This window comes from Eleutherodactylus coqui, chromosome 5 (genome assembly GCF_035609145.1).
Source record: "Eleutherodactylus coqui strain aEleCoq1 chromosome 5, aEleCoq1.hap1, whole genome shotgun sequence".
Lineage (NCBI taxonomy): Eukaryota > Metazoa > Chordata > Amphibia > Anura > Eleutherodactylidae > Eleutherodactylus > Eleutherodactylus coqui.
Genome location: NC_089841.1, coordinates 164,127,794 through 164,144,797, shown reverse-complemented (window position 1 = coordinate 164,144,797; position 17,004 = coordinate 164,127,794). Strand labels below are relative to the sequence as shown.

The following is a 17,004-nucleotide window of genomic DNA, read 5'->3' as shown; positions in this document are numbered from 1 at the left end:
CTGGGGAAGTAGTAAAGATACAAAATGATAACTAGGGAAGACAACTGAATATCAGCAAACAATGAGACAAAAAAGCCTGCCCATATGAGCTTACAATCTAAAAGCTTAGACGCTAATTTTCTTTCTAATATAATATGGCCTAATAGTACCGTAATTCTGCTAGGAATAATGCAGCTACTGAAGAAGCTGTATCACGATTGTGCACTAAAACCACTTTTCGGGTACGTTCACACATAGCTGATTTGCTGTGGGCTTTGTCATAGATTTTTGTGCAGATCTGCAGCAGATTTCACAGCTTCAATTTGAATACGGCTGAAAACGTAAAATCTGCTGTGGATCCCTACCAAACTCTGTGACAAAATCCGCGTGAAAGTAGCTACGTGTGAACTCAACCTTTGGATTTGTTCACATGGTGTATTTTGGTTTTCATTCTGCGCCAAAATAGACGCAAAAATATGCTTACTATATGCATCCCATTGATTTGCAAAGGGAAACTGCATCCCTGTCTTGATATGTTTATTTTAAATCCGCATCGTTGAAAAAAAAAGAAATGATATGTCACTTCTTTTTTTCTTTTTCCATGTTGTTTTTTTGCCGTAGAAATCAATGTGATTCAAAAGGCATGTCAAAATATGAGGGCAAAACATGCATCAAATGCAAAAAACGGGCCTAAAAAGCAAGTGGTTGGTGTGATTTTTTTTTTCAACCAGATAATTTTTATTGAAATCATAGTTTGTAGAATTGGCCCTTAATATATATATATATATATATATATATATATATATATATATATATAATTTCCCCAACCAAATAATACATAACTATACGTAAAAGAATCTCATCCCCCAATCCTCAACATCAACCTATTAAACATATACAAAAGCAAAACAATTTAAAAAATGTATTCTTCCCTGGCTTTTCACCTCTCCACATCTGCTGTAGTTAATTTAGGCGGATTTTGAGGCATATTTTTTTTGCCATGTCAAATACACTGTATGAATATACCCCGAACATTCATTTATTAACACTAAAACATGCAGTAACCAATGACAAGCATTTAGAAACATCCCTTTTAATCCTTCAGGACTTGTCCACGTAGTGCTGGTACGGCATTTAAGCTGAAATAAAAAAAATAGTTTAAAGTCTTTCTTTTATGCTATTTAGAATCGATCCCTAAAGAGAGTAAAAAAGCAAAAACTAAATATGTCCTGTGCGAACACGGTCCGTAAACTGATCATAAATGATAGTTTTCCCCTACAAGATATTTTCTTATGTTTTTAAACATGTAATGAAAATGAGTGGTTTATTAATAGTTAAAATCCCAATATGATGCTGCATAGAATATATTTTGTTGACTACATTTAGTTTACCATGTCGTTAAAGGCCAAAGGTTCTAAAGTGTGATCAGTGTACTCCATCTGTACAATGCCTTCTAGGGATACTGTCATTGTCTTCATGGTGTGCTTTAAATCAGCAGATCAGTGTATAATGATAGACTTGGGGGTATTAAGTTGTAATATATGTCAGTAAGGGGTATATGTTGCTTAGAAATGCTAAGAAACATTGTTTTAAAATATAGATTGAGTTGCTTTAATAATTGAATGGTCCCTAATCACTATGACTGCAACCATGTATTAGCTATTTATAATCTCTGTAGTCTATCTCCTATAGTTTTTGAAGGTCTCGCTTTCTTCTGAGATGTCTAATCTTTCCAACTCTCATTTTTTATTTCCTCTTACTTGCTCTTCCCTTTCTCTCCCCCCTCTCTCACACATGCACTTTGTGCAGAGTTGGGGTCCAAAGTTCAGTAACTTGTGAAGCGCAGGGATAAATATGAACCTTGGAGGATTTACACTGCTCTGATGTAAACAGAGAGTGACAAGGGTCCCTTATCTCCTATGTCTCAGTGAAGACAGTCCAGGGGGTGACCACTTGCTGGTTGTGGCCGCAGAGCAAGTATTTTTGGGGGGAGGAGGAGACAGAAGGTGGGTAGAGCATGGGCTCCCGCCTGCTGATCCCTATTGCAACCGCAGGATGGTGAGATGTTAGCAGGTAACATTGAGGATGGCGTCTCAGCTTACCTACTTGCAGCAGGAGCTACTGAAGGCATTGTTGGAGTCAGGTGTCACTAAAGAGACTGTTATGAAAGCTCTAAACGATGGCAACATTTATCAATATCCCAGGGATCCCCTGGACGACATGAGTAGTTTGGAAGATGGGGAGCACTGTGTACAGCTTCCCAATGGGCTAGGGGAGACTCATATGTCAGAAGACGACAGTTCTGAGGATGGGGAGGATTTCACGCCTCCAGTTATTAAGGATTTGGAGAGATTGAGCCCAGAGGAGGCTGCTCATCAGAAGGCCGTGGTGGAACGTCTGCTCCAGTAAGATCTTTGTCCTGTACTCTCCATTACACTGTCCTACACTTGACACCCTATTCTCCATACTTTTTTTCACAGACTATTTTTCCTATTCCATCCACCTTCTTTCGCCTTCTGTCTTTTTTTGCATTTATCTATTAATAAGTATATAAAACATGTTGCAGATTGAAACTGTTACAATTCTAACACCGTGAACGCAATCACTTGCATGCAGAATATGGTTTATCTTCAATAAGTACACATGAAAGCATAATCTACTGAAAGGCATACATGTCGTTCAATTATTTGTTTCAGAAGACCATTATAAAGCACATTCTATCTCAGTCCATGTTAGGTTTGCAGGTTGTGTTCATTTTTCCAGGAAATATGATACAGAATATTGCTAAGAAATAGCTTTTCTCTCTAAAAATTGATGTCTTCTAATGGTTCAGCCTCCCAACTCCACATAATAGGATGCCAAAGTTCCAGATGTCCATATTCTGTAAAGTCCCCTGAGTTAAATCTTTTGCTGTGTCTTCCCTCCATTTTCTTGATATTGTGACTTCTTTGGTAATGCTGATCCTTCTTACCCCCAATTGAGGTTCCAATCCTTCTGCTTATGGTGCTCTGGGTCCTGCTCTGAATCTCCTCAAGGTACTGTGGGTTCTCCTAATCAATGGGGCTCAGGGGGCCTGAGCTGGTTACTAATTATCTAGGCCCTACATAATTTGTACACTTATAAACCAAATGGCCTCTGCCTTTTGTGATGATTAACTCTGATCATTAACCACTCTAATGCTACTTTGAACTGGGATTACAGCGATACTGCTGCTACAGACGGCACAACAATAATGTTCTGCTTGACTGCCTGTATCTGGCAAACCATTCAGCTGGGCAGATACACTTGACTAAGTTCCTTTCCTAATTTGGTTTATGAGGGTTATAGTTTTTCAAACATCCAATGCCAATGGCAAAACTGTCCTGAACGCTGAGTTGACAAATCCCCTATATCCTGCAGAAATCCTGACGGTATATCTTGGGGTGCCCAATCAATCTTACCTCTGACCATGTCCACATTGCAATCCCAGGTTCAGTCCATTTCTAGAACATCATCTGCTCTCTGGTTATCTTAGCAGCAAGGTATTGTGCTTCAAGCCCATGCAACCTACAGAATGAACTGAGAGACAGTGTCTGCCTGATTTGGGTTTACTGAGATAGAAATCTCTTCATATGAACTTTCCATTTAAATTGGTTAAGCTGCTATAAATTATCAACCAGCCTCTTGTTTCCTCTGAGTTGATAACTAACTAACTGGGTTACTTATTGTTCACGGAACAAAAGGGAGGTGAAAACGCCCTTAGAAATGACCTTTAAGAATAGAATCTGGGGCTCAGGAGCATCACCTGTACCCAGAGAAGTGTTTCTACAAGCTAGGTCACAGTCAACACCAACACTAATCTGAGACTGTAGATGTTGTGGTACACAAGATGGCCATTCCTGTGTATCACAAGGTAGATCATTACTGCAAAGAGGTGGAGAAAATTAGCATTTTGTCTCCTGATGGTTTAGGATTCAGACGATCCATAAATCTGAAGGTTAACAACGCCATTAATCTTATTCAATGCTGGACATATATATGCTTGCTTTGCAAAAGACCCCATAGAACACAGGTGGCAACTTAGTATAAGCGCAGCACCCTGTCACCAGTACATAGCAGTTATTGTTTACCATCAGGTTGGACTTTGTGCTTAGATAAGCTGGTATCAGTAGCTACGAGAAGCGACATTTGGCGCTGGGGGAGGGTTTGCTTTGTGTGTACAGGTGTGTATGGACACACTTAGCACATAAGGCAGCTTTGCAAAATCTAAAATGTACTGGTACTCATCTATACAACCAAATCTTACAGCAGTGCATTTAATATTTGCTCTAGTTGGATATTTCACTTGTTATATTATTAAGTGCTCACTTACAGGTGTACTGTAATACTGCATTATTTAATAAAAATAATGGATCCGAGCATGGGAGAGACTGAAGACTATTTCCACACAGTATATATAAACTATAAAAAGGTAAAATACAGCTCAGGAAACACCTTGATCCACAGCGTCATGCCAAACCGTCAACCTCCAATGAGGGGAGCGCACGGAGAACAACACCAAGCCGGTTTCTCAGGAATGCAATGTGGGAAGAAAAAATATGTATGTAGCTCCAGTAGCCTGATAAAAAATTAATCTTTATTAGAATATATTCATAAAAGTTAAAAACGCTCACATGTGCAAAGAGGGAGCTATGCCTTTCGGCAAAAAACTAAGCCTGAGGGTGCCTTCACACAAGTGTGTTTATTAGAGATGAGCGAGCATACTCGCTAAGGCAAACTACTCGAGCGAGTAGTGCCTTATGGGAGTACCTGCCCGCTCTTCTCTAAAGATTCGGGTAGCGGCGGGGGAGAGTGGTGAGTTGCGGGAGTGAGCAGGGGGGAGAGAGTGAGAGAGAGATCGCCCCCCCTGTTCCTCCCCGCTCTCCCTCGCCGATCCCTGCCGGCACCTGAATCTTTAGAGAAGAGCTGGCAGGTACTCGCATAAGGCACTACTCGCTCGAGTAGTTTGCCTTAGCGAGTATGCTTGCTCATCTCTAGTGTTTATGTGCGTGCTTACACGCGCACAAAAACACGCGTCTATTACAAACACTGCATTCCCTATAGTGTGTTCACATGTCCGTGTTTTACAGGCATGCACCATAGGGAATGCACACATTGCCTTCAATGGAGGAGCAGCAGCTGCCAGCGGCTTAAGTATAAGCTCTTCTCTGAAAAATCATCCCTTTTAGTGTAAAAGAAAATATATATATATATATATATATATATATATATATATATATATATATATATATATATATATATATATTTATTTACCTGTCCACCGCTGCTATGTCCCCTGCGGGGATGAAGAACACATCTGCCATATGTGGCAGATGTTTTCTTCATCCCCACGGGGAATAAAGAATTCCCTGCTGCACCTGTCACAGATGTGACAGATGCAGCAAAGGAGTTCTGCATCCGTGCAGGGAATAATGAATTTCCTAGCGCAGCTGTCACAGATGACAGTTGTGCTAGAGGATTCAGCTGCTGGCACCCCTTAATTGCTTTCAGGTAAGGGCTTTAAAAAAAACAAAAAACTACCTAGCCTTCCTTCAACTGCCGGGGCTCAGCCGCATCCTGTCTGCGCTGTCCCCGACTCCGCACATGCACATGCACACGCTCCGCACATGTGGCAGATGTTTTCTTCATATCCGCAGGGATGAAGAACTCCTTTGCTGCATCTGTCACATCTGTGACAGGTGCAGCAGGAAATTCTTTATTCCCCGCAGGGATGAAGAAAACATCTGCCACATGTGACAGATAAGTTCTTCATTCTAGCGGGGGACATGGCAGTGGCGGGCAGGTAAATATATATATATATTTTTTCACTATACTTATAGCTCTTTCCTGAAAATCACTTCATCCCGTGCCACGGCCCCATTCAAGGCAATGCATGGATCTTCACATGTGCGTGTTTTTGCGCGAACAGAGGTGCGCTCCTATGTATGCACACGCTCGTGTGAAGCCACCCTTAATCATAGCATAGAGCCTATACAAGACACAAGTAATTTAAAGGTAACAGGATATGACATAACAAAAGCATGACCACTCCCACTAATGACTAAATAATGAGGAGATTAAACACATGAAAAACAATAAAAAAATACCGGTAATACAAAAATATTAGTATATAAACAGAAGATCAGATCCAAGAAGACCATGTGGAAACCCTGGTTTTTAACCACATAATCCAATTAAAACAAATCTCTCTTTTTGCTGGACAGAACATCCTTTCTATGCCAGTGAATTTAAATTATGATATATCCCCTTGGTAAATTTCCAAAAAATGGATGCTGCCGATGGTAACATATCAATATACCTAAAAAGGTAATAGAGCCAGACATTAGCTCAGCAATATGTAGTTTTAATGTACGTGATGCACATCAGACATATTGCTCACAACAGATAGTACATTCAATAACATAAATGACATGAGTGGTGTTACAATTTATAAATGAATTCATATAGAAAATATGGGATGTTGTAAAGGAAGAAAATGGTTTATCCTAATAAAGAGCACAGACCACATCCTGATTGGGCACATCTGAAAACAACCTCTAGTCATGAGCCAATTTTGAGATGGTAAAGTAGTTTTGTTTTATAAAAGCCCATTTAGACACAATGATTCTCGCTCAAAATTCGCTCAACGCCATCTTTTGAGCGATAACCGTTGCATCTAAATGCAAAGACATCGTGCAGTTTTCATACACGATTCGTTCCTCGCTCAATGCTAGTTTTCTAGAATTGAGCGATGAACTCTTATCAGCTATGCAGGCTATTATCGCAGTCAGCAGCCCTGATAAGATTCTTTTAGCTTGTGTCCCGCTGGTAGTTCACAGCGGGGAGCGAGCTATAAGCACGGAGAACAATGCAGCTGTTTGCTTATGCAAAACAGCTGTATTGTTCGCCAAGGGATAGCAGTGGTGTCCTGCTCTACCTGCATAGCTCTTTAGTATCTAATTAGCTACTATAGACTATGCAAAGAAAATCACTCAAAGCTGTCACTTAAACTGTCGTTTGAGTGATTTTTGAGCGATCACCTTTTAGTGTAAATGGGGTCTAAGAACAAGCTATCATGTTGACTAATATACATGTTTTCTTGGTAATAAATTCAATACCTGGCTGGAGAATTTGGGCAAAGGAATTATCCCTCATAAGAATAGGTAGATTTTTTAGTAGGATTTGTCCGATACCAAAAAAATCCACACTAAAACTTGTAGAAAAAACTAAAGAACAATTAGATGCAGTATCAGGGTGTATCTGGTGTTGTCTGAACTGTGTTACATAATTGGATTGTCGTTTAGTTTCTGCCAAATAGTCGTATCTGGTTTTTGATGCTGCTATATTTTCAGCGCTATTTATGATCCCACTGCGGTAACCACAATGGCACAACTTCATTATATTATTTTTCCAATGAACCTGCCCTTTAGGCTCTAATAGAATCCTGTCAAATAAGAAGGAAGTCGTCTAGATCTCATCTATACCAACAGATTTCTTGCAGAAATGGGAGGCATATAGACAAGCCTCCTCCCATAGAGACATATAAAGATTAGCGAGGGGGGGGGGGGGATGATGACCCATGGGGCAACGACAAACCTGAAAAAAAACATTTTTTTCAAAACAATAGAAAATGTGAGCGTAAAGAAGATGTAACATAGTACATCTCTTAGATCATCTGAATAGTTGCTGTAAGCATCCAGATGATGTCTGAGAACATTACTGGCTCCAATGTGTGAATAACTGTATAAAGAGAGAAGACATCTATGGTAATCGAAGAATAGTGAGCGGACCATTCTGATTTATCGAAAGCCTATAACAGGGCCCTGCTATCTTTAATGTAGCTGGGAATTCTGGCTGCCAATGGTTGTAGGAGATTATCAAGCCATGTACTGATGTGTTCAAACAATGAGGCATTACTAGCTATAATTGGGTGTAAAGGAGGAAAGACGTTTTTATGAATTTTGGGTAATGCGTGAAATATAGGGCAGACTGGAGAATCTACAAACAAATAATCACATAGTTTATGGTCTATTATCCCTGAAGACAAACCTTCCTGTAGCAATTTGGATAAAACAATATTCAATGTTTCTGTTGGATCAATATTAAGAGACCGGTATGTGGAGGTGTCAGATAACAATATAAGTACTTACTTAATGTTCATATAAAACTTTCTCAAGTATCACAATAGAGCCACTCTTATCTGTAGGGCGGACTATAATAAAAGGATGGACAGCAATATCTTTTAGTGCTTTTCCTTTGTTTAGTGACATATTATGTACCTTCTTGGACTCATTTTTACGTTTTAGCAACATTCTGTCTCTCTCTCTCTTTTCTTGATGTCTTCCTTATTGATATCTTCTTTATCAAAGAAAATTAATACAAAATTGTATAGGAAGCGTCTGGCAACTCTTATCACATGCACAAAGTTGTCACCCCCCATCATAAGGTTAGAAATCTCCTAGTAGGATAGCCAAAAGGGCATGTTCATTGGAAAAATATTATAATCAAGAGTGTTGAGTTATTTCTGACAGCTTGCGTCCTTGTAGTTACCACAGTGGGATCATAGGTAAGGCCAAACATACAGCAGCATCAAAAACTAGATATGCTGAGTGCATCTTTTATTTGCATTAGTTTGTGTTTTATATCATGTTATACATATTAGTAACATAGTATATTAGGCCGAAAGAAGATAGTGTCCATCCTGTTCAGCCTGTCTCCATCCCCCCTTGTTGATCCAGAGGAAGGCAAAAAAATCTGTTAGTTTATACATTATGCTATATTGTCTTTTTTCCCCTAGAGGTTAAATGCATTGCATTAACCTTTTCCAATCCACTGTCTGACGTCTGAAGACATTATGATTTAAAGCTGTACAGCTCTGATGTTGAAAGATGTCCGGGGTTCTCTTACTGTATATTGCCAGCCTCTCTGCTGTTGGAGCCTATCGAATGTGTCACCTCATGCAGTACTGGCTTCAGCCGACATATAGAGCTGTTGTATAGCAGCAGAAAAAAGAGTAAGCCCCCTAGGAAAACCAGGATACAAATTGGATTGGAAAGGGTTAAGAGTCTGCTTGTACTTTCCAGTCTCCATTGCTTTGCACAGGTAAGTAATTAGGGGCAGGTTTACTCAATCAGGGTATGATAAATTGCATCTGTGGAACATTCTGCTTCCTTTACAAACAGAGGAGGAGCAGAAGTAACACAGATAAAAGCTACATAAATCAAAACATAAGTGAGCGTGCGAGCTGAGTGTGCATGATGTATTTTGTGTGTACTGCCTTCTTAAGTGTGCTGTGTTTTATGGGCCATTTACACAGGAAATTGCTCAAAATTCGTTCAAACAAATGAATTTCAGTGATAACCGTGCAGTGTAAATGCAAAAAAAAAATCACTCACAGTATTTGTTCACAGGTTTCTATCGCTGACGTTCAGTCATCATAAAAACCATCGCTGGATCGCGGCATTGTTGCTTAGAGTAAACGTTTCCCGCTCAGCGCTTCACATATAAGGTGAAGCACTGAACGAGAAGCCCGCAATCCAATGATGAAGTCTGTCAGTGTAAACACTTTGCATGAATGCTAATTACTTTAGCGCTGACGTCAGCACCCGTGCAGAAATTTATCTGTCGGCCCGTGTTAAAGGGCCATTAAGCGAGTAACTTGAGATTAGTGACTTTGGATTCAGGGACTTTGGAAGAGTCACTTAGATTTAATTACTGCTTATTTGAGTTTCTTGTATATATTACTTTTATCTAATTTTATCTGTACCCATTTAGAATGTGCTCCATGATTGACAATGCTGTCCAGTGAACATCTTTTGCCATGTATGCAGTTCTTGACCAGCCGTTCAAGGGTGCATACTGCTGTACGAAATATGAACGCATTGTGCATTTGGAAGCCCAGATCCTGGATCTAAATGTGCAGCTTACAACACGGAGATCCATTGACAACATGGAAAAAAGTTTACTGCTCACTGAGGAGGCACTCGCTGGGGTAGATGTGGGGGTGGGTGGTATTATTGGAGTGCAGGATGATCAGGCAGCTAGCTGGGTGAAAGTTAGAAGGAGGGGTAGAGGGAAGAGATCCAGGGAGGCTGGTCCTGAACTGACACACCCCAGCAAGTTTGCAAAGTTCGCAGGTGAGGGCGATGCCACTATAGGATTAACACTGTTGCAGCACAACATGACCTCTGACTGCCAGGGGGATATCTGCTCCAGTAAGAAGGGGTAGGAATGTAAAAAAAAATGTGTGAGAGCTGAAAACTATGCCACGACATCAAGTGGGCCGGGTTGATGGAATCAGCCGATGCCTCTGCTAATAGCCAAGTTGCATACTGTATAAAAGTTCTATATTTGTGATTGGTTATCCATCTGCAAAAGACCCCACTCTCCCATCCAGGTGAGAAAATGGGATTTCCCAAAATGGGAAATAGAGGAGAAGGGGCAGGGGAAATATGAGATCTCTAAAAGAAACCTAAAGGTCATCTTTAAAGTCGGCCAATTGTAGGGTGGCTTACAGCCTCGAGGGGTGGGTAGCTGTGTAGCCAAGGCAGTGGGTTCTTTGCCCACTGTATGCAGACCCATTGTTTAAAATCCTCGTGTCTATGCCAGTTGACCACCTGTAATAAGTGGGTAGTACACCAACAAGTCAGGGAGACCCAGTCCTCCCACCAATTTAGGCCTCACAAGTGAGGAACAAACTATGCAAGTAGGTTTGTCAGCCCAAATAAATGTAAGTAAGGAATATAGGTGTCTGAAAAATTGTGAGGGGATAGAGACTGGGAGGTTCTGGAAGAAGCATAGAAGTCTTGGGTGATCGAACACCTACCAAGCCACGAGAATAAACCTGTTGTCCAAGTGTTTAAGTCTGATCTAATCTTCCCTAAAAGACCTGGGTAATTAGCTGAGTAAAGGTTTTTTGCATCTGTGGTTAGGTGAATACCCAAATACTTTATGTGGTCTTTCATTTCAGTTGCAAGACATTGAGATAAAGAGATGTTGAGTGCTGTGGATTTTTGATAATTAATTTTAAAGTTGGAGAATTGGGCATATCAATAAAGTTCAGCTAGCAGGTTGGTAAGTTAAACATGTGGCATTGAGAGAAAGAATAAGAGGTCAACAGTGATGGCAGTTACTTTGTGCATGGATTTCCCCTTCCAGATTCCGGATATGTCCAGATTGGAATGAACATGTTCAAGAAAATGTAGGATTCGCCAGACACCAACTAATTGACGTTTGTGTAACATTTTGCGGAATCTGCTATGTGTAGAAGCTGGTAAACTATCGAGAAGAATCTATTACTCAGTCCAGAGGGATGTTCAAATCTCCACCAAGTATCAGGGTTCCCTCCAAGAAGATGGTCTGACCGGAATTGGGTAAGTAAAAGGAAGCCAAGTGACCAGCGTGTTAGCAAGCTTACCTTTTAAGGAAAAGGTATCTACCCGCACCGTCTCATCGTATCTCAAAGTGTTCCCAAGAAATTGAGTTAGTGATGAGAATGGATTCAGGACAAGCACTGTGGTAGCCATCCGGTAAATGAGTGTAGGGTCAGAGTCCAACCAAAAATGTGTTTCTACTATAAAGGCAACATGTGCTATGTTCTGCCACAGGAAATGAATTAGAGACGACAATGATAGGTTTGCTTGGAGACATATTTTAAAGTAAGATTGGAAACAATTGCAAAAAGAGAGTATGGGATAGGGAAACAAAGAAAGAAGGAGAGAGGAAAAAAGGGGAGAGGGGTGGGCTGAAGGGCAAAAGAAAAAGGGAGGGGTTTCCCAACTGAAGAACTGTGCTCCAGATCTGCTGGTGAGCGGACAGTGTATGTACGCCCACATTTATGTAAGATAATATGAAACGGGTGACCCTATCTGTAAGTGGTGTGCGCTGTTTTAGTTGCCACTAAGAGAGGTCGCACAACCTTGTGCATATGGAGGGTAAGTTTAGAGACGTTTAGTAGAATTGCAATTTCAGTGCCATTAAACGGTATAGAGCCCAGCTCCCATGCTCTGCGGAGAATCTCCTCTTTTTGTTTGTAGAAGTATACAATCTACGTCACGTGGGTGGTTAGTATTCTTGTTTCTCGGACCAGTTAGGCGATGTACTCTATCTAGCTCAATGTCCCTATCCTTTGGTCTGTTTAATATTTTGTTGAAGATTAAGACAACGCAATCATAAAGAGCATCAGGCAGGACATCTTCAGGCAGGCCCAGTAGCTTTAGATTGTTGTGACGGCTTCTGTTTTCCACATTGTCAAGATGTAGGGCAAAGTGACTCATCTGAGCATGCTGGGAGTCCACTGAGATAGTTGTTGTAGTTCAGATGCGGACGTGGAGGATTTTGTTCCAGCTTCAGGATCCATTCAGACAGTGATTGAACTTTCTGGGAAATTGCCTGGATGGCCAAAGCATGTTTTTCTTCAATACAGTTGAGCTGGGTTTCTAGGCCAGCCTTTGTAGGTAAAGCGCTCACAATCGTCCAAAGCTCCTGTAATGTGAAGGAAATGTCTGCAGAGCGTGGAAGGGGTGTCTCTTCAAAAGGCTTTGTGTCCTGAACCTGGACAAGTGAGCCATAGAGGTGAGCTGGAGAGACCTTTGATCCAGGAGAAGAAGTTGCACGGGAATTATGTGGGGAGAGGTGTGGACCCTCCTTTCGACCAGAGCCCACTGTATTACCGTCTGGAAGAGACGAGACTCTGCCCTGTGTCTGCAGTGCTGATGCCTGGGTAGAAAGATGAGGGCTCTCAGTACATCCATGAACCACAGCACTGCCATTTGGAGGAGAAGGGATGATGCCCTATGCCTGCAACACTGCTGAGCAGATAATGAGGCAGAAACTCTCTGTTTGTCTTGGGGCCACCACACTACTGTCTAGGGGAGAATGGACCATGTCCTGAGCTTGTTTCAATGATTAATAGGTGAGATCACTCACCCTGTGCTAAGATGCTTGCAGAGGCTGTGTAGCTGTGGGTTTTGATGTGCTCAGTCCCGCCGCTGTGAGGTACTGTGCATGTTAACAGATCTTGCCGCTGAGAGACCTGCGTGTGATGAAGCAGCTGCGTGGTTAGCTGGCGCTTTGTTGGAAAGGTACAGTTGCTGTGAAGATATAGCTGCGCTCTGCATGTAGCAGCTTAGCGGTGTGTTTGCCACCGCAACAGCAGATCCCCTCCTCTTATTGCCCTTGGCTATGGTGAGAAAAGTAGAATAAGTGGCCAGGCTGAGTGATGTCCGGGCTGAAAATATAGTGTGGGTCTGGAGCTCTTGTATTTAGCATCCCCCCGCTGCCATACCGAAGCCACCCCCCTATTCTTTTTAATACATTTATTAATGACCTGATAGAAGGCTTGCACAGTAAATGATCAATATTTGCAGATGATACAAAATTATTTAAAGTAATGAGCGCAAGAAAGGACAAAATGCGGTTGCAAATGGATCTGGATAAGTTGGGGTCTTTGGCAGAAAAGTAGAAAATGAAGTTTAACACTGATAAATGTAAGATTATTCACATTGGCATAGGAAATATATATCACAATTACACACTAAATGGGAAACTACTGGAAAACACTGGCATGGAAAAGGACTTGGGATTTAAGTTAACTGTAAACTTAACTGGAGCAACTAGTGTCAGGCAGCTGCTGCCAAGGCAAATAGGAGCATAAGGTGCATCAAAAAAAGGTCTGGGGGCACATGACAAGAACATTGTCCTTCCTCTTCACAAGTCACTGGTCAAACCACACATGGAAAATTATGTGCAGTTTTTGGCACCGGTACTCAAGAAGGACATATCAGAGCTTGAGAAGGTTCAAAGGTGGGCAACTAAAGTAATAAATGGAATGGGCGGACTACAATATCCAGAGAGGTTATTACATTTGGGGTTACCAAAGGCCCTTTTACATGCAATGATTATCGCTTAAGCAACTGCACGATGGAACAAGCTGCAGACTATTTTGAATAAAATGACACATACAGATGTCTTTTAATCGTCTGCATTTCCTCAACGAGTTGTTTGCTCTGCTGGGCATGTGTTTTACATAATGAATAAACAGTGTACTTATTATGTATGCAAGGCAAACAAAACCCATCATGCAGTCTGTCAAAATCCACTCAAAAATCCATTCAAACAGAACAAATTTTGAGCGATCAAACGATGGTTTTTATGCTGGCTAAAAACCAGCACTAAGCAACAATTGAACGAATAGTGCACGACTGCCCGCGTTTACGCATAACGATTATTGCTCCCTCTCGGCCATTTGAACAAATTTTGAGTGATAATCGTTGTGTGTAAAAGGGTCTTAACTGTAGAAAAAAGACAGCTGAGGGCCGACCTAATAACTATGTGTAAATACGAGAGATCTCTCCTGTCATCTATTTATACCAATGACTGTGACTACAATAAGGGGGCATCCTCTACGTCTAGAAGGAAGAAGGTTTCTACACCAACATAGAAGAGGGTTCTTTACTGTTGTAGCAGTGAGACTATGGAACTATCTGCCTGAGGACGTGGTGATGGCGAACTCGATAGAAGAGTTCAAGAGCGGCCTGGACGTCTTTCTTTCATATTATAGTCACTAAGTATTATAGTCACTTCGTTTGACATGGTTTCCGTTCATTTCTGTTACTACTAATGGTCTGGCTGTAAGACAACTGGCTGCAGCAAAGACCTCCCCTTTCTGCTGTCTCCGTAGTAGGACTCCAAGATAATTAAGCTCCACATATTTTTGCTGCACCCTAATCTCACCTGTCGCCAATCAGAAATGGAACAACCTCTTTTTCTGTAGGATTGTTATGTGTGTTTTGAGTTCATGCAAAACATCCTGTAGACTGACAAACATTCTACATCATTTCTACATTCATTACTAGGTCTAGTGTTCCTTCAAATATGTTGACATAGAATTCTACTCAACATTTTTTGTCATGTTAGGTTGAACAATTATAGTATGTCATTTTGAATGAGAATGGTTGCTTTGGAATGAAAGACGATGAGCAATATGATAAAAGCCATCCATGGCATTGTAACAAAATCTAACATGTAACATTTTTTTGTTTATATCTATTTAATAACATATTGAAGGGTTGTTCCTATCTTGGCCAAACATGGCCAGAATAGGAATACCGCTGATTACATGATGGCTGGAATAATGGAAACAGCTGAGCTACACTGGAATATTCCAGACCTCATCTGAAATACTGTGTCCAGTTCTGGGCACCCCACGTTAAAAAAGACATAGACAAACTGGAGCAAGTTCAGAGAAGAGTTACCAAGATGGTAAGCGGTCTTCAAATCATGTCCTATGAAGAACGTTTAAAGGATCTGGGAATGTTTAGCTTGCAAAAAAAGAAGGCTGAAAGGAGACTTAAAGGGGTTGTCCCGCGAAAGCAAGTGGGGTTATACACTTCTGTATGGCCATATTAATGCACTTTGTAATGTACATTGTGCATTAATTATGAGCCATACAGAAGTTATTCACTTACCTGTTCCGTTGCTAGCGTCCCCGTCTCCATGGTGCCGTCTAATTTCAGCGTCTAATCGCCCGATTAGACGCGCTTGCGCAGTCCGGTCTTCTCCCTTCTGAATGGGGCCGCTCGTGCCGGAGAGCTGCTCCTCGTAGCTCCGCCCCGTCACGTGTGCCGATTCCAGCCAATCAGGAGGCTGGAATCGGCAATGGAACGCACAGAGCCCACGGTGCACCATGGGAGAAGACCTGCGGTCCACCGTGGGTGAAGATCCCGGCGGCCATCTTCGCAAGGTAAGTAAGAAGTCACCGGAGCGCGGGGATTCGGTTAAGTACTATCCGGTTTTTTTTTTTAAACCCCTGCATCGGGTTTGTCTCGCGCCGAACGGGGGGGCTATTGAAAAAAAAAAAAAACCGTTTCGGTGCTGGACAACCCCTTTACTAGCTGTCTACAAATATCTGAAGGGCTGTCACAGTGCAGAGGGATCAGCCCTATTCTCATTTGCACAAGAAAAGACTAGAAGCAATGGGATGAAACTGAAAGGGAGGAGACACAAATTACCCTGTTTCCCTGAAAATAAGACATACCCTGAAAATAAGACATAGCATGATTTTCCAGAATTTTTGAGGATGCAAAATGATTTTTCAGGCTTTTTGAGGATGCTTGAAATATAAGCCCTACTCCAAAATTAAGTCCTGCTAACAGTTAATTAAAAAAGTCAATTTAAATAGTGTCCAGGCAGCTATACATGTAAAAAATGTAAACCTTTTTGAACAAAAATTAATATAAGACACTGTCTTATTTTCGGGGAAACACAGTAGATATTAGAACAAACTTTCTAACGGTGAGGGTGATCAATGAGTGGAACAGGTTACCACGGGAGATGGTGAGTTCTCCTTCAATGGAAGTGATCAAACAAAGGCTGGACAGCCATCCGTCTGGGATGATTTAGTAAATCCTGCACTGAGCAGGAGGTTGGACCCGATGACCCTGGAGGTCCCCTCCAACTCTACCATTCTATGATTCTATGATACTGATTCCATAACTTCTAAAGAAGTCAAAGGGAGATACTCAAAGTGAGCTATGCTGTTTCTGTAATTCTCTTTTGACTTCCATGGGTGCTTAGCTAATTCCGTACTCGCGGCCACCACATTGGTGGCCTGGGCAGTGGGACAAATTAGGCGCGGATCCCTGAGGTGAAACCCGCATCTATCAGACTTTTATGGCATATCCTGTGGACTGCCATAAAAACGTGCAATGAGAATACCCCTTTAAGGCTAACTTCACATGAACGAGTGCCTTATCAGCCCATGAATCCCGGTCTGTTACTGCGTTCGCCAACATGTGATTTTCCCCGTGGATGTGAGGCTTTTTTACAACAGAACCACTTCGCATCACTTCGGGGAAGTAGAGATTCTCCGTCGTGGCTGTCAGCCGCACCAGAGGATCATGGAGTGTCTCCCATTGTGTTCAATGGAGAGACATGGCATCGCACTCGCGTGCACCTAGCACGCGGTGCAATGCTGACTCCGGCCCACTTGAAAGTAATGGGCAATGC

General features: G+C 41.6%; 1 protein-coding gene across 2 annotated transcripts in view; it reads left to right on the top strand.

The window, feature by feature from the left end:
• Positions 1–2,064: 2,064 nt before the first annotated feature.
• The window catches only part of HNF1A (HNF1 homeobox A), a 30,960-nt gene continuing 16,020 nt past the window's right edge, over positions 2,065–17,004 (top strand). For both annotated transcript variants that reach the window (XM_066603624.1, XM_066603625.1), the window contains exon 1: positions 2,065–2,384. In XM_066603624.1, the coding sequence (XP_066459721.1) occupies positions 2,065–2,384 (320 nt within the window). The remainder of the gene's footprint in view (positions 2,385–17,004) is intronic.